Consider the following 19,540-nt stretch of genomic DNA (forward strand, 5'->3'; position numbering starts at 1 on the left):
TATGGACTCTGGAAGTGATAGGTGCAGAATGATGACTGTGTTTCATCATACAAACGTCGCTATGCATTGTGAGTTCCTTTTCACTGATTTCTCACTGGACATGATACGGGGGATGACCAGTGATCATTATTACCAGCTGGGGGATAAATTTGTATAATCTCCACAACGGATTGGAGTGGGGATTATTGGTGTCAGCTCTGTCTGATTTCAGTGGGGAAAGTTCTTTTTTCTAGTAAACTGCTTTGGATGAAAGGATTCCATTTTGCATACATCATAAAGGGATGAATATGTTGATTTAGTTTGAAAACCATCATCAAAAATATGTATTTTAAAGTGAACATGTGCAGACTTAATGAGGATGCCCCACGTATGAACTATTTGTGTTCATTCTGTGATGCTGCAGAAACAGAAACTGAGAATCATGTATTCTTCCGATGTGGTGGTGGTGGTGGAATTGGGTTTAACGTCGTGCTTGAGAATATTTCGCTCATATGACGACGTGCATGCTCGTGTATGTGTATGTGCGGCTGCTTGTACTAGCCCAGACTTAAGCTGGTTTTATAGTGCTAGCCCACTGAGATACCATGCCGCAGTGAAGCATGAATACCCCACTCAGACACATTATACTGACTCCAAGCTGACCAGTCCTTGTTGTACCCATTAATGCCGAGCGCCAGGCAGGGACCAACGAGTACCATATTTTAACGTCTTTTGGTATGACGCGGTCGGGGATCGAACCCGCGACCTTCCGCACTCCGGGCGGACGCTCTAACCACTACACCACGGAGGCGGTCTCTTCCGATGTGACAAATATCAGCAGTACAGAGACAGTTACTTCAAACAATTACAAAATGTCTACAAAGGCCCACTCACTCTGCCGTCAATTTTGCAATCCAAAAACCCCCAAGTCATATACGGCACAGCACTATTTTTACATTATGTTTTTAAAGTAGGATCCCAATACAAATTATGACCACTGTTTCAAGAAACTGCCAAAGTTTGTGACTGTATTATAGGCCATGAGGCCGATATTACGAATAAACTTCTGTCTGTCTGTCTGTATTTTGCAGGGGTTGTGGGGTTCAGTGCCTTGGGATAGCCTAGTGGTTAATGCGATGACTTTGTTTCCCTTGCCCACAAGTGAACAATGTGTGAAGCCCATTTCTGGTGTCTCCAGCCATAATACTGATGGAATATTGCTAAATGCAGAGTAAAACCTCACTGACTCACTCAAGGTTATAGACCTTATTTGATTTTTTTGCACATAGTGTGCTGGACCCTCAATGTCGACCTCTATGGACATTTTGGAAACACTGTTAAGGTATACAGATGTTGATTTATTTTGAAAACCATCTTCGAAAATTCATGTTTTACAGAATCATGACCCATGTGTTTGTTTTGGACATGGTTCAAAGCCATAGCCACAAGTGAGACGGACCGAGCTTCAAACTCAGCATGCCCTGTGACCAATATTCTTGTTACTGTCTCATCAACATGTCAAGTATTTTTTCTGAGTGCAGCTTCTTCAGTACTTTATTTGTATGTGATGAGCAATCGGCAAATTTTAGCTGTATCTGGGAATTTCCAGCTGTGAATATCAGTTTGATTATTACAAACATAGCACACAGAGTTTGGGTATCACCCAGACACAGACCATTCACTTTATATCACATATCTGTGTGATATTTCTGCTGACCCGTGAAGATCCATATAGCTGGCATATTGCCAAGTGGGGCGTTAAACAACAAACAAACAAATCATGTGATATTCCTGCTGACTGTGGGCCAGTGGTTAAGTCAACACTGCATTATTCTGATATTTGTAAATGGGTACCGTGTAGAATGACATAGCAAGGTGACTGTTTACCTTCAAGTGCCACACAAACAGCTTTTGTTGTATTCTCCCCAAGGAGCTGAGAAGGAAATATAGAACTATTGACCAACATGAGAATTATAATAGAGTGATCATACTGATCATACTTTGAGTATGGAATTGCAGTATTGTTCTGCTTTACAGATTCAAATAAACTGCAGCAGAGAGAGGCACAGTCAGTTAGGTTATTGTTGTTCTGGGCACAGCCAGGCTAGAAAGGCTCATCAGCTGCTGACCGCCTCCGTGGTGTAGTGGCTAGAGCGTCTGCCCGGAGAGCGGAAGGTCGCGGGTTCGATCCCCGACCGCGTCATACCAAAAGACGTTAAAATATGGTACTTGTTGGTCCCTGCCTGGCGCTCGGCATTAATGGGTACAACAAGGACTGGTCGGCTCGAAGTCAGTATAATGTGTCTGAGTGGGGTATTAATGCTTCACTGCGGCATGGTATCTCAGTGGGACACAGCCGCACACACATACACACGCATGCACGTCGCCATATGAGCAAAATATTCTCAAGCACGACGTTAAACCCACTCTCACCTCACCTCATCATGCTCAGGGCCCTTGCCCCTCTACATGCAGCACAGACAGAGAATGGGACTTCTCCCAGGAAACGCTGCCTAGTCGAACCCACCAAGAACTTTCCGGAGAACATTGTTATCAGTGAACATAAAGTTTTTTCTGGATTACGTCTTCTTTTCATTCTTTGTTACGGTGTTTTGGGGGCCTGTTCCGGCCCCATCATCAGGTAAAATTAATGAACGGAGAACTAAAATGCCAATCAAGCATCTAATTGTTATTATTGTTTTTAATGTCATTATTGTGGTGATATTCAACGATAACATCTGCATTTCATTCATAATGGGACCTTGAGATTCAAACCACATGTATAATAACTCATGTTTTCAAGTGGAAAGCTCTCATGCCTATATGTTACAAGTTTTTATCAGTGTGATGTAAATTTCCAAGCGAGACTACACAGACCTGTCCTCCTGTTGCATATTTTGTTTATTAACCGTAGATTTTCATTCATAACTCATGTTAAATGAGCTATTCATTCACCAGCATCAGGCTTGATTTGATTAGAGACATGCTTGAGTTGATTCCAGTATTTCAGATATGGCAAATTCGAAGTGTGCCTACCATAGTTGACGTATTAAAGGCTTGTGAACATGGGTACTGAAAGCAAAGCATGTTTGTTGAGGAGCCTGTGTGGGCCAAGTTAGGCCCTCAGCAAACCCAAGGGTCAGCAGGAACTATGTGGATCAGGTTGTATGGATGGGTCGATTTCGTCATCGTACCTGTGGACATGGGTGATTATAATATCAATCAATGGCTTGTCTGGTCCAGACTCGATTATTTTATGCCACCTTTATATAACAAGAATAATGCACACAAAGAACACGATATATTCCACATTTCCCATAAGTAGTGGCTGCAGCCTAGTGGTTAAAGTGTTCACTTGTCACGCTGAAGACCTGGGTTCAATTCCCCACATGGGTACAATGTGTGAAGCCCATTTCTAGTGTGCCCTTCCGTGACAGGGTGCTTTTTACATCGACTACAGTAAGTCGACTCCAGCATCTGAGAGTAAGTGTGTTGTTGTGTGAGTGAATATTTTAACAGGGTGCTTTTTACATCGACTACAGTAAGTCGACTCCAGCATCTGAGAGTAAGTGTGTTGTTGTGTGAGTGAATATTTTAACAGGGTGCTTTTATCAGCGATTACAGTAAGTCGACTCCAGCGTCTGAGAGTAAGTGTTGGTGTTGTCTGAGCGAATATTTTAACAGGGTGCTTTTTACAGCGATTACAGTAAGTCGACTCCAGCGTCTGAGAGTAAGTGTTGGTGTTGTCTGAGCGAATATTTTAACAGGGTGCTTTTTACAGCGACTACAATAAGTTGACTCCAGCGTCTGAGAGTAAGTGTGTTGCTGTCTGAGTGAATATTTGAAAAGGGTACTTTTTACATCAACTACAGTAAGTCGACTCCAGCGTCTGAGAGTAAGTGTGTTGCTGTCTGAGTGAATATTTGAAAAGGGTGCTTTTTACATCAACTACAGTAAGTCGACTCCAGTGTCTGAGAGTAAGTGTTGTTGTCTAAGCATGTTTACTGTGTATATCTTGTAGAGACTCAACTTGATTTAATACCTCCTCAGAGTGAGATATTATTGCATCAACTATGGCAGTGTTTTGTCGGTAGAGAAAGTCTGCAGGTAGATCAACATGGAACTGTTTTTTCTAGACGGTCTTGTAATACACCTGGGTGATGTAGTGCTGCTTGTATCTTCCGTATCAATGAATCTGTGTGGAGATACGCGTCTGTGACGTAAACAAGCTGCTTTGCAACCAGATAAAATTCTTAGCCAAATTCGATAACAAGTTTCATTCAACTTTTAGAGCAAGGTGTCTTTGACTTTGCCGCTGTTTTAATGTTTTAATTTTGTAGTTCAAATGTAAGATGCATTTTGCCAATGTGAAGGTTGCATGAAGTTCATGCAGGGTGAATACACGCTCTACTTACATACCGAACATGCCATAATATCCCACACTTGTGTTCACTGTGGGACGGTGGGGTAGCCTTGTGGTTAAAGCGTTTGTACGTCATGCCACCGAAGGCCTGGTTCAGAAGGCCTGGGTTCGATACCCCACATGGGTACAATGTGTCAAGCCCATTTCTGGTGTCCCCTGCTGTGATATTGCTGGAATATTGCTAAAAGTGTCGTAAAACTAAACTCACTATTTATTGGTCAAAGGGGCCTTTTCAGGCCCAAGGTTGCCTTAAAACCTTACCTACCTTCTTGCCTACCTTCTTCAGCTTTTAGGAACCCAGTGTTTTAAAGTACATGCTTTCACCTTCATCATTTGAGATGAGATAGCACAACTTGATTTGGGTAGAAAGCAGGTAATCCTTTTACATTTTCACTAATATTGAATGGAAGACCAGTGGCTGTGTGTAACCCTAAGAATGTTACATGAAATAGAAAGCAAAACATTTTGGAAGCAGGTGATGGTTCAGGAAAACCTGACATCAGGGAAAAAGAGACAGAATCTATATTTGGGAAAAAAAATATGTTTAAACTTGACTGTATCAGAAGCCAGGTGATGTGTGAGGAGATTTGGTGGTGCTGTCTTGTGGGACAAATTTGGCCACTAGACCTTCACACTAAGTACAACTCCAGTAAGCCGAGCAAACGTTGAAACAGACAGATGTAGTTCCATGTCGTGTGTTCGGCAACAAGACTAGGAGTGTGTAGAAAGCTATGCATGAAGTGCATGGTTCAGTGTATACACAACGCCATCTGGGAAGGAAGGGAAACACAGGAAACTTGCTACTTGAAACTCGTTGGGCCACAGTCAGGGAAAGGAAACTTCACGTCTGCTTGCAGGGAGATTGGTTTATTGTGGATCAAGTGAAAGATACCTATTCATCTTTTCACTGAAAAAGTTGGGTTTTGTAGAGAATTATGCCGGGGTATTTTGGTGTGATATTTGGATTTTGCTGTTTAGATTTACAAATATTTATATACATGGAAATGATTTAATGGAAATTGAACAATTTTGTGTGTGTATTTTTTATCAAATTCTCCAAAGATTTTTGTTCACAGGTAATGAAATTCTGTTTTCTTTGTCCATTGTGAGCTGTTGTCAACAAATTGTGAAATTTTCTTTCCAATTAAGGTAAACATAAAAAACTAATTAAATATTTTAAAATGGAAAAAAGAATTATCTTAATTTCAAAAATTAAGAAAGCACATCAGTACTGATTTTGCAAGTCAACATGACCTTCAAATTGCTATGGTTACTGATTTTTTTCCAAGGCAATTTAGAAGATGGATTTGTGAAGTTTGTGCAATGAGTGATGAACTGGAGACTGATTTTGTCGTCTGGCTCATGTCATAGTGGTCCTTCTTTGTGTGGGGCTCTGCTATTGTCTTTGTTCATGCAAGGATAGTCTCGGCGCTTGTAATAAAAACGAAACAAGATTATCCCAATGGATTAGTGTCCACATTTCACACATACCTTAGCATGCTTTGTGTGCTTGAATTTGGCTCCAAATAAAATCTTTGATCTTTTACAATTATTTGTGAAACAGCTTCACCTCTGATTGTAAGACTTACAGATTATTTGTAGTTATTTCAACAAAACAAATTATGATTAAGAATAATGACAATTATTATGGATTTACAACTTCTTTTTTTCTGTGGAGGCGACTTTTCGACATAGGTTCTAATGTCGTTGTCAAGCAAGTGATGGAAATATGTCGAAATGTCGCCTCCACAGAATAAAAGAAGTTGTATATCCATAATAATTGTCATTATTTTTCATCAACTCAACTTCTAAAATGCCCATCAAAGAAATTATGATTAGTTAATGTTTTGAATCTTGACAGTTTTTTTGTCCTAGTTGTGATGAAAAATAACTTGATTGACATTTTACAAGAGGCTTCAGATACCTAAGCTGTCATGCATGAGTGATGTATTGTGTTGACTCAAGTCAAGTTTTCGTGATGAGTGAAATGTCAGTGTGTCAACCCATATTGTGAATGAAGACAGCGTAAGATTTACATACAAAGAGACAACTGCCCGCTCAACCGCTAACCTGTATATACACACTAGGTGACGAGACACTGCTTCAGTTTTGTTTCCAGCACGCGCCTCTCCAACCACCGGCTAGTCAATAAGACAGCCCAGCCTCACACGGGTAACCGGGCAGAATTGACGAGGGTTCCATTACCCAATCTGATGTATGATCACTCTCATCTCGGCTCTATTGTGTACATCAGTGTCCGCGCACCGCTCAGGGAAGGAATCTGAATTATAATTTGAAATTCAACGGATGGGGAAATTTGGATTTTAATACATGGCAGCTGCTTGTTCTAAGATGAGGCTGTGACAGAGACAAATTATTTCTGCTCGGTTAAACAGACCTGGAATTCCCTTTCACTGTTTTCACCTAGCTCCTTATCAAGGAAAACAGGACTAAGGCTTCATTAAATGCGTGAATGGATGGGCTTTGGGAAGCGAGGTAGTCTTGACCCGGTTGAGGAGAGAGTGCACATCTTAGCCTAGCCTATCTGCAGTAACATTGCCGTCTGCTTCCTTCCGTCTGCTAGTCAAGCTATCAAGCGGTTAGCTGCTACAGCATAGCCACCTCTGTCCTGTGGTCCTCAGAGTTCAAGCAGTGACATCATTGCTCAGTGACAGAATATCATATCTATAGATGGTGCCGTGTCTTTGTTGCGTGGATTAACAACATGGCCTGGTCGTAAAAACAAGGGCGGTGTTTGTCATTTTGACATGTTCTAGCTGAGGTATATGAAAGAGTATTCAGTGTGTGTCGTCTGCCCGGAATCAGTATGGAGAATTCTAAGAGGATACGTAAACTCCAAGCTCAACCTGGAGAAATGACCTTTGGGAAGCTGATGACAAGCCCAATTGTAAGTCTGATGTTTCTTCAATGTGTTCTTTTATCTATCTTTTTCAGTTTCATTCAGTGATGCTGTCCTTGCACCTTTCTTCTTAATCACTGCCATGAGTCATTGTCAGAAAAAACAACCCATAACCTTGTATGACATTTTGATTTGGAAAATTGGTTTAATATTTAATGTTGGTTTTGAAAGTTTCATTTGTTTTTCTTCTCAGTGGTATACTACATGAATCATCGTTTTAGCAATTGATGAGATGGGATGTGTTTTTTAAGGATTACATGTTATCTGTCTATCGGTCCATCAACTCTTTTACAAGTCATCCTGTATGGGTCGTGGCCCTGTTCTAAACTTACTTGAGTCAACAGAGGAGTAGATAAACTAATATGCTAACACATGTGCCGTATATTTGATCTGAAGGAGGGGAAATACAAAGTTAGCTGTTTTTGACAAGATAAAGTCCGAATTATACCGTTTTCCTGTTGAATAGATCTTAAATGAATTACGTGTATGGATTCCGTTCAAGACATGCCAGGTTCTCTGTAAACACTGGATTCCTGAACCATGTGTTTGCTGTTGTGATCTGGTTATCAGACGCTTAGGCTTGGCTTAACAGTATGTATGTACTGAAGAAACTTGAAGAACCTTTTGATCCATGCTCTTGAAATATGTTTCGTCACTTACTTTTGCTGCATTTTAGATTTCGAAAGCTTTCACTGAAGATATATTATATACTTGAACATGTTATTATTTTTATTATTTTTATTGAGCATTTTCGCTAATATATTATTACCAACCAATTTCTGAATTTAATTATGAAGTTTGTTTTTCTGCTTTACTGTAGACATTTGTTGTTACCTAGGAACAGAATAATAGTCTTTCATGGAAACGTTTGTTCAGTTGGGTTAAGTCTGGTTCATTCATGGTGTTTTGTTTCCAAGATGAGCTTCGATGCTTGTGTGCAGCACGCTACTGTTGCCTTCTCCAGCTGATCCGGTAAAATATATGTGCAGAAACAATTACCATGGGTACTCGTAGGTGACTTCCAAGCCAACCAGCTAGTTATTTCCAGATCACTTAGTTCAAGGTTTAGTGTTATGTTTATTTAAAGGATCATGTGACTGTCTTATTCATTGAAACATTAAGAAACCTCATTTGGGGCAGGTGAAAAGCAGTGCCAGGCCCCAACCAGTGCTATGTATACACATAAGTTTTATGTATCACCAGTTTACTTAACATGCTTAATAATCCTTATTCAGGGCAGGTGAAGAACAGATCATAGCCCTGTCATGAGCTAATGTATATGTCCGCTTCAGTTATATCCTATTTTAAATAAAAACAGGTGGTGTTTAATGATTATGTAATATCAAAGATACGTGTTTGAGCCATCTTTAGCATTTCTTGTCTGAGGGGTAGAATTTATTATATTCGTAGATCTAGTATGATACTTGACCTGGTTTGGTTACCAGCGGATGTGTTAAGTCAGACTCATAGTTTGTTCAATTGTTCTGCAGGCAGAAACATTAACCATTGCAGTTGTACATGGTTCGCTGGACAAAGTCATATAACCAGTTTAACACTGGTATAGAGATAGTGATGTTCCCGGGCATTCAAGCACTAAGTCATTTCAACTGTTTGACATCAGGATAATATATTGTATTCATACTGAAAAGTATTTGTTAAATTTAGGAGACCTGGGGTCCTTGAGATATACTACTGTGTTAGTTACCCCATAAATCTTTACCTTTTAAAATTAGGCCCACGACATTACCCTTTGCTTTTCAGGATGACTTGATACTGATAAAGATCTACGTCTGTTGACAGAACAGAAAGTGTAAAGATCGCATCTTAATAAAGATTGAATCATTTATGAACATACATCATAAACGAAATATGTACTGATCTTGTTTGGTCCAAAAGAAATAGTTGAATGGCCCTGAATATGATAAGTAGATGCTTAAAAGGTGGTTTGTGGATGCTTATGAAAAAGTTCTAAAATGAAACTGCTTTGTGAAGTAGTTATGTTTGTTTGGTCAAGATCTTGTCCTTGTAATTTGCGAGGTGAAGGTCAGTGAAATAATATTCATTGACAGGTTGCATTACCTGCGTCTGTCTGTCTGTCTGTCTGTCTTAGATGGGGGGAGTAGGTGGAGGTGTTTGTCTGGGTGTGAACGGGTTTGGGGGAGGTGTTTCTGTGGCAGCTACCAGGAGATATCACTAGATTGATATTACATCACTATGTTTACCAGATTATTGTGACATCATCAGTTGTCATGACAACAAATTCCTCTACCACTGAAGCTGGTATGATTCTTGGGATTATGAATGGAATCTTACCCTCATGTCTAATGATATGAAATATATGAATGCTTATTGATTGATATCAGTTTTAAAATATTAGGCAACAATTGCAGTTTAACTTAATTTCAACTTTTCTTCTTTCTTTTTTATGTCAAATAAAACTCTGGTAAGAGTCCTTATGTATTCATCTTTTCAAATGTCCCATGAATTTGGAAGAAATATATGAATGCTTATCCTATTATGTATTAATATCAGTTGTAAAATGTAGGCAACAATGGAAGTTTACCTTAAATCATCTTTTTTTATAGATTTTATGTCAAATAAAACTCTGGTAAGAGGCTTTATTTATTTATCTTTTCAAATGTTCCCTGAATTTGCAAGATCCTTGTAACTTAATGTAAAGGAATATTACACATATTGAATTAATTTCTGTGCGGAATGCAAAGCTGTGTAAATTATGTTGCGACATGTGCGTTTGATTGGCATCAATATGAAGGGAAGGAGCACCGGGAACAAATGGCTAGAGCATGTTAAAGGTCAGAGCTGACAGTATCGTTTTTACGAATTTTCCTAGAAACAAACGGTTACAAATATCCCATAACAAAGATCCATTATGAACCTGTAAGAGAAAACAGATTTATAGAAAACGACCTTCCAAGCCCCTACTGTGAACGTGTAAAGGGCAGGAACATTATTGGTGTGATCTGTTACTGGTCTTGAGACCCCCCATGACAAAGGAACATTGTACATACACTTGGAGCCATGTGTTGAAGAGATGGGTGCTGTGACAGACCACTGATGGTGCTGGTTCAGTTCAGGAGTGGTCAGGTTGGCTGGATTGTGTTTCCTTAGTTTAGACAACGATGGGATGGGCATACACAAAGCCTTGTGTAGTTCACACTATTCATCATCTCTTGGGGGGCGGTTTGAGTAGCCTAGTGGTTAAAGCGTTCGCTCATCGCGCCGAAGACCCAGGTTCGATTCCCCACATGGGCACAATGTGTGAAGCTCATTTCCGGTGTCCCCCATCGTGATATTGCTGGAATATTGCTGAAAGTGGAGTAAAACCATACTCACTCACTCACTCATCAACTCTTGGACCATATTGGATTGCAGATAGGGCGGTCGGGTAGCCTAGTGGTTAAAGCATTCGCTGGTCACGCTGAAGACCTGGTTTCTATTCCCCACATGGGTACAATGCGTGAAGCCCATTTCTGGGTCCCCCCACCGTGATATTGCTGGAATATTGGTAAAAGCGGCATAAAACTAAACTCTCACTCACTCACTAACGCACTCCAGCTCTTGCATATATGTGATTTCTAGCTCTCTTCAACTAATCCTGGTCCCTGTTCTCACAAAGTTGTAGTACCACTACAATGTCATAAATGGAAAAGAGTGGAAGCACTATGATCACCCTTGTGGAATGATGACTTAGTCCTAGTCTGTCGTACAGACTCTGAAGCAAATATACCCAGTGCTGCCCAAGCAAGTCTAGAATATATGGCAAGTCTAGATTACCAAAGTCTCTGAAAATGAAGAAAGTCTCTGGGCTCCATTTTATTGTATTTTATTTTAATTTAATTGCTATTTGTTTCTGTAAAATATACTCATGGAAATAAATAAGGGAACACATGAAAGTTGGCTCGTCACGCCGAAGTCCTGGGTTCGATTCCCCACATGGGTACAATGTGTGAAGCCCATTTCTGGTGTCCCCCGCCATGATATTGCTGGAATATTGCTAAAAGCGGTGTAAAACCCAACTCACTCACTCACTCACTTCTTGGCTTGACTTATCTGCAGTGCTGCTTTATAAGGGTCAATCTGTCTGTCGTTCTGCAAGATGGTGTGAATATTTCTTTTGCTATTAGTCACTGGAAACATATCATAATTCGTTTGGAATATTGCTGACAACAACAACTCAGCAAGATGCATTCACTCACCAGTCTCCAACATCCATTCCTGATTCAACTAATTAACCCAGAAAGACAAAGTGTGATCATATTGGGTAATAAAGATATAAGACATTTTGAGATAGATTATCTCTAGATGATTTTCAAGGGCAGTGAGGTACTCACCAGTCTCCAACAGTCCATTCCTAATGGATAAAAGCGCTATTCGTAATCACGCCGAAGACTAATTACACCCAATGTGAAAGACCCATACGTGATGTTGCTGGAAATTGCTGTGATTCTAAAACCAAACTCATCATATTGGGTAATAAAGATATAAGACATTTTGAGATAGATTATCTCTATGGTTAAAGATAAAATCTACACAGATCTTCATTCACACTAAAGTTTTCCATTGTAATTGACAAAACAGTACCCTTTACATGAAATAAATTTTATAAAGAAGAAAATACAATCCCACAAATTCAAATCTTAATTTCGAGATTTCTGTTATCATAACTATAACGTTAATTTTTAAGGGCTTTGGTATGTAGAAAATAGGCTCTGCATGTACAATCTCACTCTCTGTCAAACACTGAAGCTCCCAATATATCGCAATACGTGTCCGAATACCGGTACCAGAGTCACAATATATTGCAAAACAATTTATTTGCCAATACACAGCCCTATGGCTTATAAGTACATATTGAGAGACTTAAACTTACATGTTTTGTTGATGTCACGATTTCTGATTATAATCACTCTATGAAATGAAAATGTCAAGAGAAGTGAAATCAGATAATCCAGTCTGCTGCAGCAGTGTGTTTCCTTCTGTACGTTTTGCTGGCATTTTCTGAGATATTTTTTGTGATCGTTTGTGTAATATATGTGAACAACATGTAATGTAAATGCTGATATGAACTTCCTTAAAACTTTCCTACAAAAACAAATATCCATTTAATATTTAGCCCAAGCATTATAACATGAACTTAGAACTGGATAATGTGATAAGGGGCCTGTCTTACAACTGTATGTTCACAGTTGAAGTTTTTGGGATTTCCACATTTACATACCATAGAAGACCTCTAATACCCCAGAACCGCCTCCGTGTTGTAGTGGTTAGAGCGTCCGCCTGGAGAGTGGAAGGTCGCTGGTTCGATTCCCGACCGCGTCATACCAAAAGACGTTAAAATATGGTACTTGTTGGTCCCTGCCTGGCGCTGGGCATTAATGGGTACAACAAGGACTGGTTGGCTTGGAGTCAGTATAATGTGTCTGAGTGGGGTATTCATGCTTCACTGCGGCATGGTATCTCAGTGGGCTAGCACTATAAAACCAGCTTAAGTCTGGGCTAGTACAAGCAGCCACACATACACATACACACGCATGCACGTCGTCATATGAGCGAAATATTCTCAAGCACAATGTTAAACCAAATTTCACCTTACCTTCTAATACCCCAGAGATTCCTGACTTTTATATACTGCTTGAAATGTTCATGACCCAGGTCTGTGATTATGGATACAATGGGTGAACTGTTTCTCATAAGATGCGACCAACAGGATCTCGTAGTCAGCTTTGTTGACTTGGTTCATGTATGCCATTGTTTCCCATTTCTGTGGTTCGATACTCATGAGCCATCATATAGTACTGATATAGCTGAAATATTGCTGAATGCAGCTTCAAACTAAACTAAACTCACTCTCCCGATGCCATGGTGTCAGCAGTGGAATTGCCAGGACCAGAATTGGTTGTTTACGGACTGCAATATGTGAAAGGAATTTAACAGACTTTGGCTTTAAACGGTAATCAAACCATCAAATATAATAGCCAAACCTTGAAGTCTTTGTGAAGATTTAGGACTTAGGTTAGAATTTGTCATCAGATGTCCATGCTTGTCGTAAGAGGCGACTAACAGGATTGGGTGGTCAGGCTCACTGACTTTGTTGACACATGTCATCGTATTCCAGTTGATCGATGCTCATGATTTTGATCACTGGATTGTCTGATCCAGACTCGATTATTTACAGCAGCTGCCATATAGCTGGAATATTGCTAAGTGTAATTTGTTTGAGTGGCATTTAGAAGTTGCTGATATAGAGATGACACAACTTTATGGTTGATCAACTTCTTTATTTTAACAATAGCGACGTTTCGGTATAGCTTCTTATACCGTTTTCAAGCATATGGGGGAATGATGGGGTACACCAGTTTATATACAAGATAAGATAAAGTGATAACAATAACAATAGGTGGTAAAACAAAGCATCAAAGCTAACTGTAGCCTTTAAACAATTTCTCTCTCTATTTCCCCCCAGCAAGGAAACAAAACAAAACATGATTTCATAACTTAGACAGGTCAAAATGTTTATGTATTCCCCCCCTGGTACACTTGACTCCTGATTAACATGCCTGTGTTATGTGTGTCAAATTAGTTAATTGCCAGTGTGACAGCAGTTTGTTGGATGACAACGTAGAAGCATGGATGGGTAGGTGGAGGGTGTTGTTGTTAGCAACCAGATAATGTATCTAAGAATGGAAGTGTTGATGTTGATGGGCTTTATAGGGACACACGAAGGTGTCACAACCTTTTAGGGTCATACATGTTGGATCAAGATGTTGGGATATAGCTGTTGTACTAAGGGATACAGCTGCTGGATATGCTACCATTATGTAGCCGTTGAATCCGTTGCCAGGATACAGCTGTTGGGTATAGCTGATGGCTCACACTGGAGATATAGCTGTTATATCACACTTGGGATATAGTTGGTGGATCACACTGCCAGGATAGAGCTGGCGGATGCTGCTGCTGGGATACAGCTGATGGATGATGCTGTTGGGAGATACAGCTGGTGGGGATCATGCTGTTGGGAGATACAGCTGGTGGATCATGCTGTTGGGGGATACAGCTGGTGGATCATGCTGTTGGGAGATACAGCTGGTGGATCATGCTGATGGGAGATACAGCTGGTGGATCATGCTGTTGGGGGATACAGTTGGTGGATCATGCTGTTGGGAGATACAGCTGGTGGATCATGCTGTTACAGCTCGTGGATCGTGCTGTTGGGGGCAACAGCTGGTGGATCATGCCGTTGGGAGATACAGTTGGTGAATCATGCCGTTGGGGGATACAGCTGGTGGATCATGCTGTTGGGAGATACAGCTGGTGGATCATGCTGCTGGGAGATACAGCTGGTGGATCATGTTGTTGGGAGATACAGCTGGTGGATCATGCTGTTAGGAGATACAGCGGGTGGATCATGCTGTTAGGAGATACAGCTGGTGGATCATGCTGCTGGGGGATACAGCTGGTGGATATTGCTGCTGGGGGATACAGCTGGTGGATCATGCTGTTAGGAGATACAGCTGGTGGATCATGCTGTTGGGAGATACAGCTGGTGGATCATGCTGTTGGGAGATACAGCTGGTGGATCATGCTGTTGGGGGATACAGCTGGTGGATCATGCTGTTGGGGGATACAGCTGGTGGATCATGCTGTTAGGATATATCTGGTGGGGTCATTGCTGGTTGATTCTGTTGTTGGGATCATGCCGCTATAGCTCACTGTCAAAATGTGACAGGTCAGGAGAGATGGGGACAAATCTGGAGAAATATGAAAATTTATGTAGGGTCATGCTGATAATGGGCACTTACTTTCAGTTATAAATATTTATGATAAATATATTTTGTCCAGGTGGTGTCCTTAGAGAACATAGTAGACAGCATGGATAAGGATTTGTGATTTGTGTGCCACAAATTATGTCGATGTGTGGATGTTACCATTCAACTGTATTTGTTGAAGATTCTATGAGGTCGATTTCAGTTTTTCAATGAAAGTAGACTTGAGAAGACCATGAAAGTGGATTTGTGAAGGTAATTGTTTGTGTGTGTATTGCTGAAGGAAGCAGCTCTTATCTCAGCTAGAGCTTCACTGTAGCAACATTGTGTAGTCATGAACTCCATCACTGTGACATAATGAGGAGGTGCCTGCCACCAAGTGGGTCTGGTGGATAAGAAGGGTGTTAATTCAGGATTGTAAGTTTGCCCAGGGCTAGTCCTGTCATCAATGTTTCCACACTACACTGAGATATGGAGTTGTGTCTGCTCTGTGTATTGGATTCAGGTCAGGTTGCCCAGGGGTGGAGGTGTGTTCTGGAGGAAGGTCAAGTTGTCCAGGGGTGGAGGTGTGTTCTGGGAGAAGGTCAAGTTGCCCAGGGGTGGAGGTGTGTTCTGGAGGAAGGTCAAGTTGCCCAGGGGTGGAGGTGTGTTCTGGAGGAAGGTCAAGTTGCCCAGGGGTGGAGGTGTGTTCTGGAGGAAGGTCAAGTTGCCCAGGGGTGGAGGTGTGTTCTGGAGGAAGGTCAAGTTGCCCAGGGGTGGAGGTGTGTTCTGGAGGAAGGTCAAGTTGCCCAGGGGTGGAGGTGTGTTCTGGAGGAAGGTCAGGTTGCCCAGGAGTGGTGGTGTGTTCTGGAGGAAAGGTCAGGTTGCCAAGGAGTGGGGGTGTGTGCTGGAGGCAGGTCAAGTTGCCAAGGTTGGTAGTGCGTTCTGGAGGCAGGTCATGTTGCCAAAGGTGGTATTGTGTGCTGGAGGAAGGTCAAGTTGCTAGGGGTGGTTGTGTGTTCTGGAAGAAGGTCAGGTTGCCTATGGTTGTAGTGTATTCTGGAGGCAGGTCAGGTTGCCAAGGAGTGTTGGTGTGTTCTGGAGGAAGGTCAGGTTGCCAAGGGTGGTAGTGTGTAATTATCATATTCTCATACAATGAGTGCTTGCTTGTGCCATTGACTAACGCTTTATTGAAGATCTGCTTAATGACATACAGGTAGGCATTATCGTGCTGCTGTGATTTTGCTGACTAAGCACAAATCTGACTCCATGTACCCATTGGATCTTCAGCGTCACGAGTAGATGCTTTAACCCTCTGGGTTTGAACTGGTCCCCAATAACCCATCATGGCTCCAGATAAGGTCCGTATCGGCGTATGTACGGATAAGAAATATGCACGATACGGTAGGAAATAATTTAGGAAACGTAGCAGATACGCACCACGGCAATGGTGTACGGTCTTACAATCATTTACACACGTATTTATCTGAAAAAGTATTGTTTTATTGTTCATTGACCTGTTTACACAAGAGTAGCAATGTTGTGGTGCATACATGAAACGAAACACAAGATTACAGATACTCCATTAAATTCCATTCAGTACTCTAAATGTACTGTTTAAGTTTTTCCAGTACCCCTATATCGCAAAAATAAGGAGTACGTACTCCTGATGTTGAAAAATTATCTGGAGCCCTGACTCATGCTGGTCATAAAAAGTGCTTTAGTGGATCGGATGGCCTGACTGTGACTTGGTGAGCAGCATGTTTGTCCTACCCTGATAATGTGGATCATCCCCCTAAGATCAATCACTTGATTGTCTTGTCCATACTCAACCACTTTCTGGATGCTGTAATATAACAGGGATATTTCTGAGTGTAACGATAGATAACAAAGACACGTGTACAATTCATTTATCATCCAAAACTGTGTTCCACAGGAGATATTGCTTGTGTGAGATCAAGCGACATCTCCAAGGAGATATCGTTTTGACAGTAGATTTTGTACAATGCCCTGACATCATCATTTACATGACTCACAATGCTATGATGTCAAAAACCTGATGAGGTCACAGTGCTATGACATCGCTGCACTGCAAGTCTAATGGCAGTACCGTGTTCAGAGATGTACATTTTGCATTGAAAACTAATGAAGAGTGTTTTTGATGGTAAGTAGTATCTCACCCGTTCATAAGAGTAAAAATATCCAAGGCAAGCTTCAGATATTTGTAACTTTATCAACTTGTGATATATTTGATGTCAAAAGACACTCCCCTGAGATCTTCTATATTCATCCAGAGGCCCAGATAAGCTGCGTATCCGGGTAAAATATGCATAGAAAATTTCCAATTACACATTGAAAAATAATTGTTGCGTACCAATTACACATTTAAAGTGTTAGATACGCAAAAAGTTTAAAACAAATGCGTGCGGAATATATTTATAAAAATCGCTTGCGTAATGAAAAAGACATCGATTGCTATCAAGTCGTACTGTTAGTATAGGACTAGTGTTGTACTGTCAGTACAGGATGAGTGATTTTTTATGAAATCATTTCCATTATATTTAAGTTGGTTTTGATTAGGTATGACATAACTCAGAACATACCTGCTTAGTAAACTTACTCAATGACATAATACTTAGGTGAGTAAAATGACTGAAATACGCACATATTTGAAAGCAGTGGGTAACGGAAAATGAAATACCCACTCAACATTCATAATACCCACTCCAAAAAAATACAGTGGGTACAGTACCCACATGAGCTAAATCTTATCTGAAGCTCTGTACATCAGTTAAATTCAGTACAGACTATGAATGTTTTTAAAAGTCACAAAAATGTTTTCTGATGTTGAGGTTTGTGAACCTGTGTCACATGAATCCATAGGAGATGAATGCCTACTTTGTAGGTGTATAATTTAATGGGTGTCTGTGTTGTCAGCGTGTCTAGTGTAATGGCTGGGCTATAGATCAACCATACAACAGCCTTTGTATGGTACACTGCACATTACCTGGCTCTTTGTCGGCCATTACGTCAACACTGGTAGTTAAATCAATATTGATTGATCTTTATCAAGACAACTGTCATGACATGTGTCATAAATATGTTTCAACTGAATTGTTTCGTGCTGTGAATAAATTTTAATATTTTAATTCATGAAGTTTGGAAACTGTCTGATACTAGCAGATTGTATACGTATATTTAATATTTGTTAATAGTTGAAATTTACAGTTTTCACTTGTGAATATGGCAGTACTGTGGTGTACATTTCATTTATTAGCTGTTATATATAAGGGCGGTGGGGTAGCCTAATGGTTAAAGCGTTGGCTCGTCACGCCGAAGACCCAGGTTCGAATCCCCACATGGGTACAATGTGTGAAGCCCCTTTCTGGTGTCCCCCGCCTTGATGTTGCTGGAATATTGCTAAAAAGGCGTAAAACCAAACCCAGTCAGTCAGTCAGTTATATATAATCGTCATCCTGAGATGATACTGGAAATTGTTGGATGCACATTGTCAGTTTCAGATTTGACATTTTTACATATCCAGAAGATTTGACATTAAGGCATTTTTTATCCATTTTCAGGTTGAGAATTGTAAAGTGCATATGGATTTTTGTTTCAACTTTGATGAGTGTCAACTTATATTATTCGAATAATTTAACATATTCAATGACATCGTTAGTTATTTTTCCAATCTTATCTTATGAGATACTCTTCAAAATTAAATACTTTGTTAGAATATGTTAATTCAAATTCTTCCCCCTGCATTTTAATGTTTCATTTTTTGTGAAAAAAGCAGAGCAAATCTTATGTCAGACACTGTTAATTAATTTACAAGCTTAACGTACCACAATACTTTGTGAGAATATGTTAATTCAAATTCTTCTCCCTGGATTTTAATGTTAAAAAAGCAAATCAAATTTTTAAGTCAGACACTGTCAATTAATTTACAAGTTTAAAATACCTCTACAGGTGGGAATGGTGGTTTTTCGTGACCTGAGCAGATGATCTGTATATCTGGTGCAATTACTGTCAACATGCCGAGTGGTGTTGCTCCTCCCTAAATCACTGTCGCAGTTTACAGTAAGTGACGATGTGACATAGCGACATCAGGTTACAGGCCACATTCAGGGGATTGCATCACGGCCTGACATTTATCTTTTCTTCTCTTTATCTAATGTAAGCATGACAAGCTGAGCTTTTGCCATTTCCACTGGTCTACATTCTGTAATCACACTATTTGTTCAGAGAGCAGTAGGGATGCTTGATGCTGATGTGGTGTCCAGCTTTCTATTTTGTAAAACACTGCATATGATCCATCATTTCATTCTTAAGAGGCAACTGTTGCCATGGTTACATGTCCAGATTCTGTTATTGATGATTTTCACATGAGTTACAGGAAGAGTCATTGTTACTCTGCATCCTCAGCTGAGATGATGGCTAGCTAGCTGAGTATGG

The 19,540-nt window shown here is 40.4% G+C and overlaps 1 protein-coding gene across 7 annotated transcripts in view; it reads left to right on the plus strand.

The window, feature by feature from the left end:
- LOC124291509 (septin-2B-like) overlaps positions 1 to 19,540 on the plus strand; it is a 148,500-nt gene that overhangs the window by 26,755 nt on the left and 102,205 nt on the right. The window contains exon 1 of one of the 7 annotated variants that reach the window (XM_046728497.1): positions 6,480 to 7,310. The exons of 5 other annotated variants lie outside the window; for them this stretch is intronic. In XM_046728497.1, coding sequence (XP_046584453.1) covers positions 7,230 to 7,310 — 81 coding nt within the window. In that variant the 5' untranslated portion in view covers positions 6,480 to 7,229. Of the gene's footprint in view, positions 1 to 6,479; positions 7,311 to 19,540 lie in introns of those variants that run through there. One more of the 7 variants, XM_046728501.1, reaches the window with a different exon arrangement.

This window comes from Haliotis rubra, unplaced genomic scaffold (genome assembly GCF_003918875.1).
Source record: "Haliotis rubra isolate DU_JTF1 unplaced genomic scaffold, ASM391887v1 Scf493, whole genome shotgun sequence".
NCBI lineage: Eukaryota > Metazoa > Mollusca > Gastropoda > Lepetellida > Haliotidae > Haliotis > Haliotis rubra.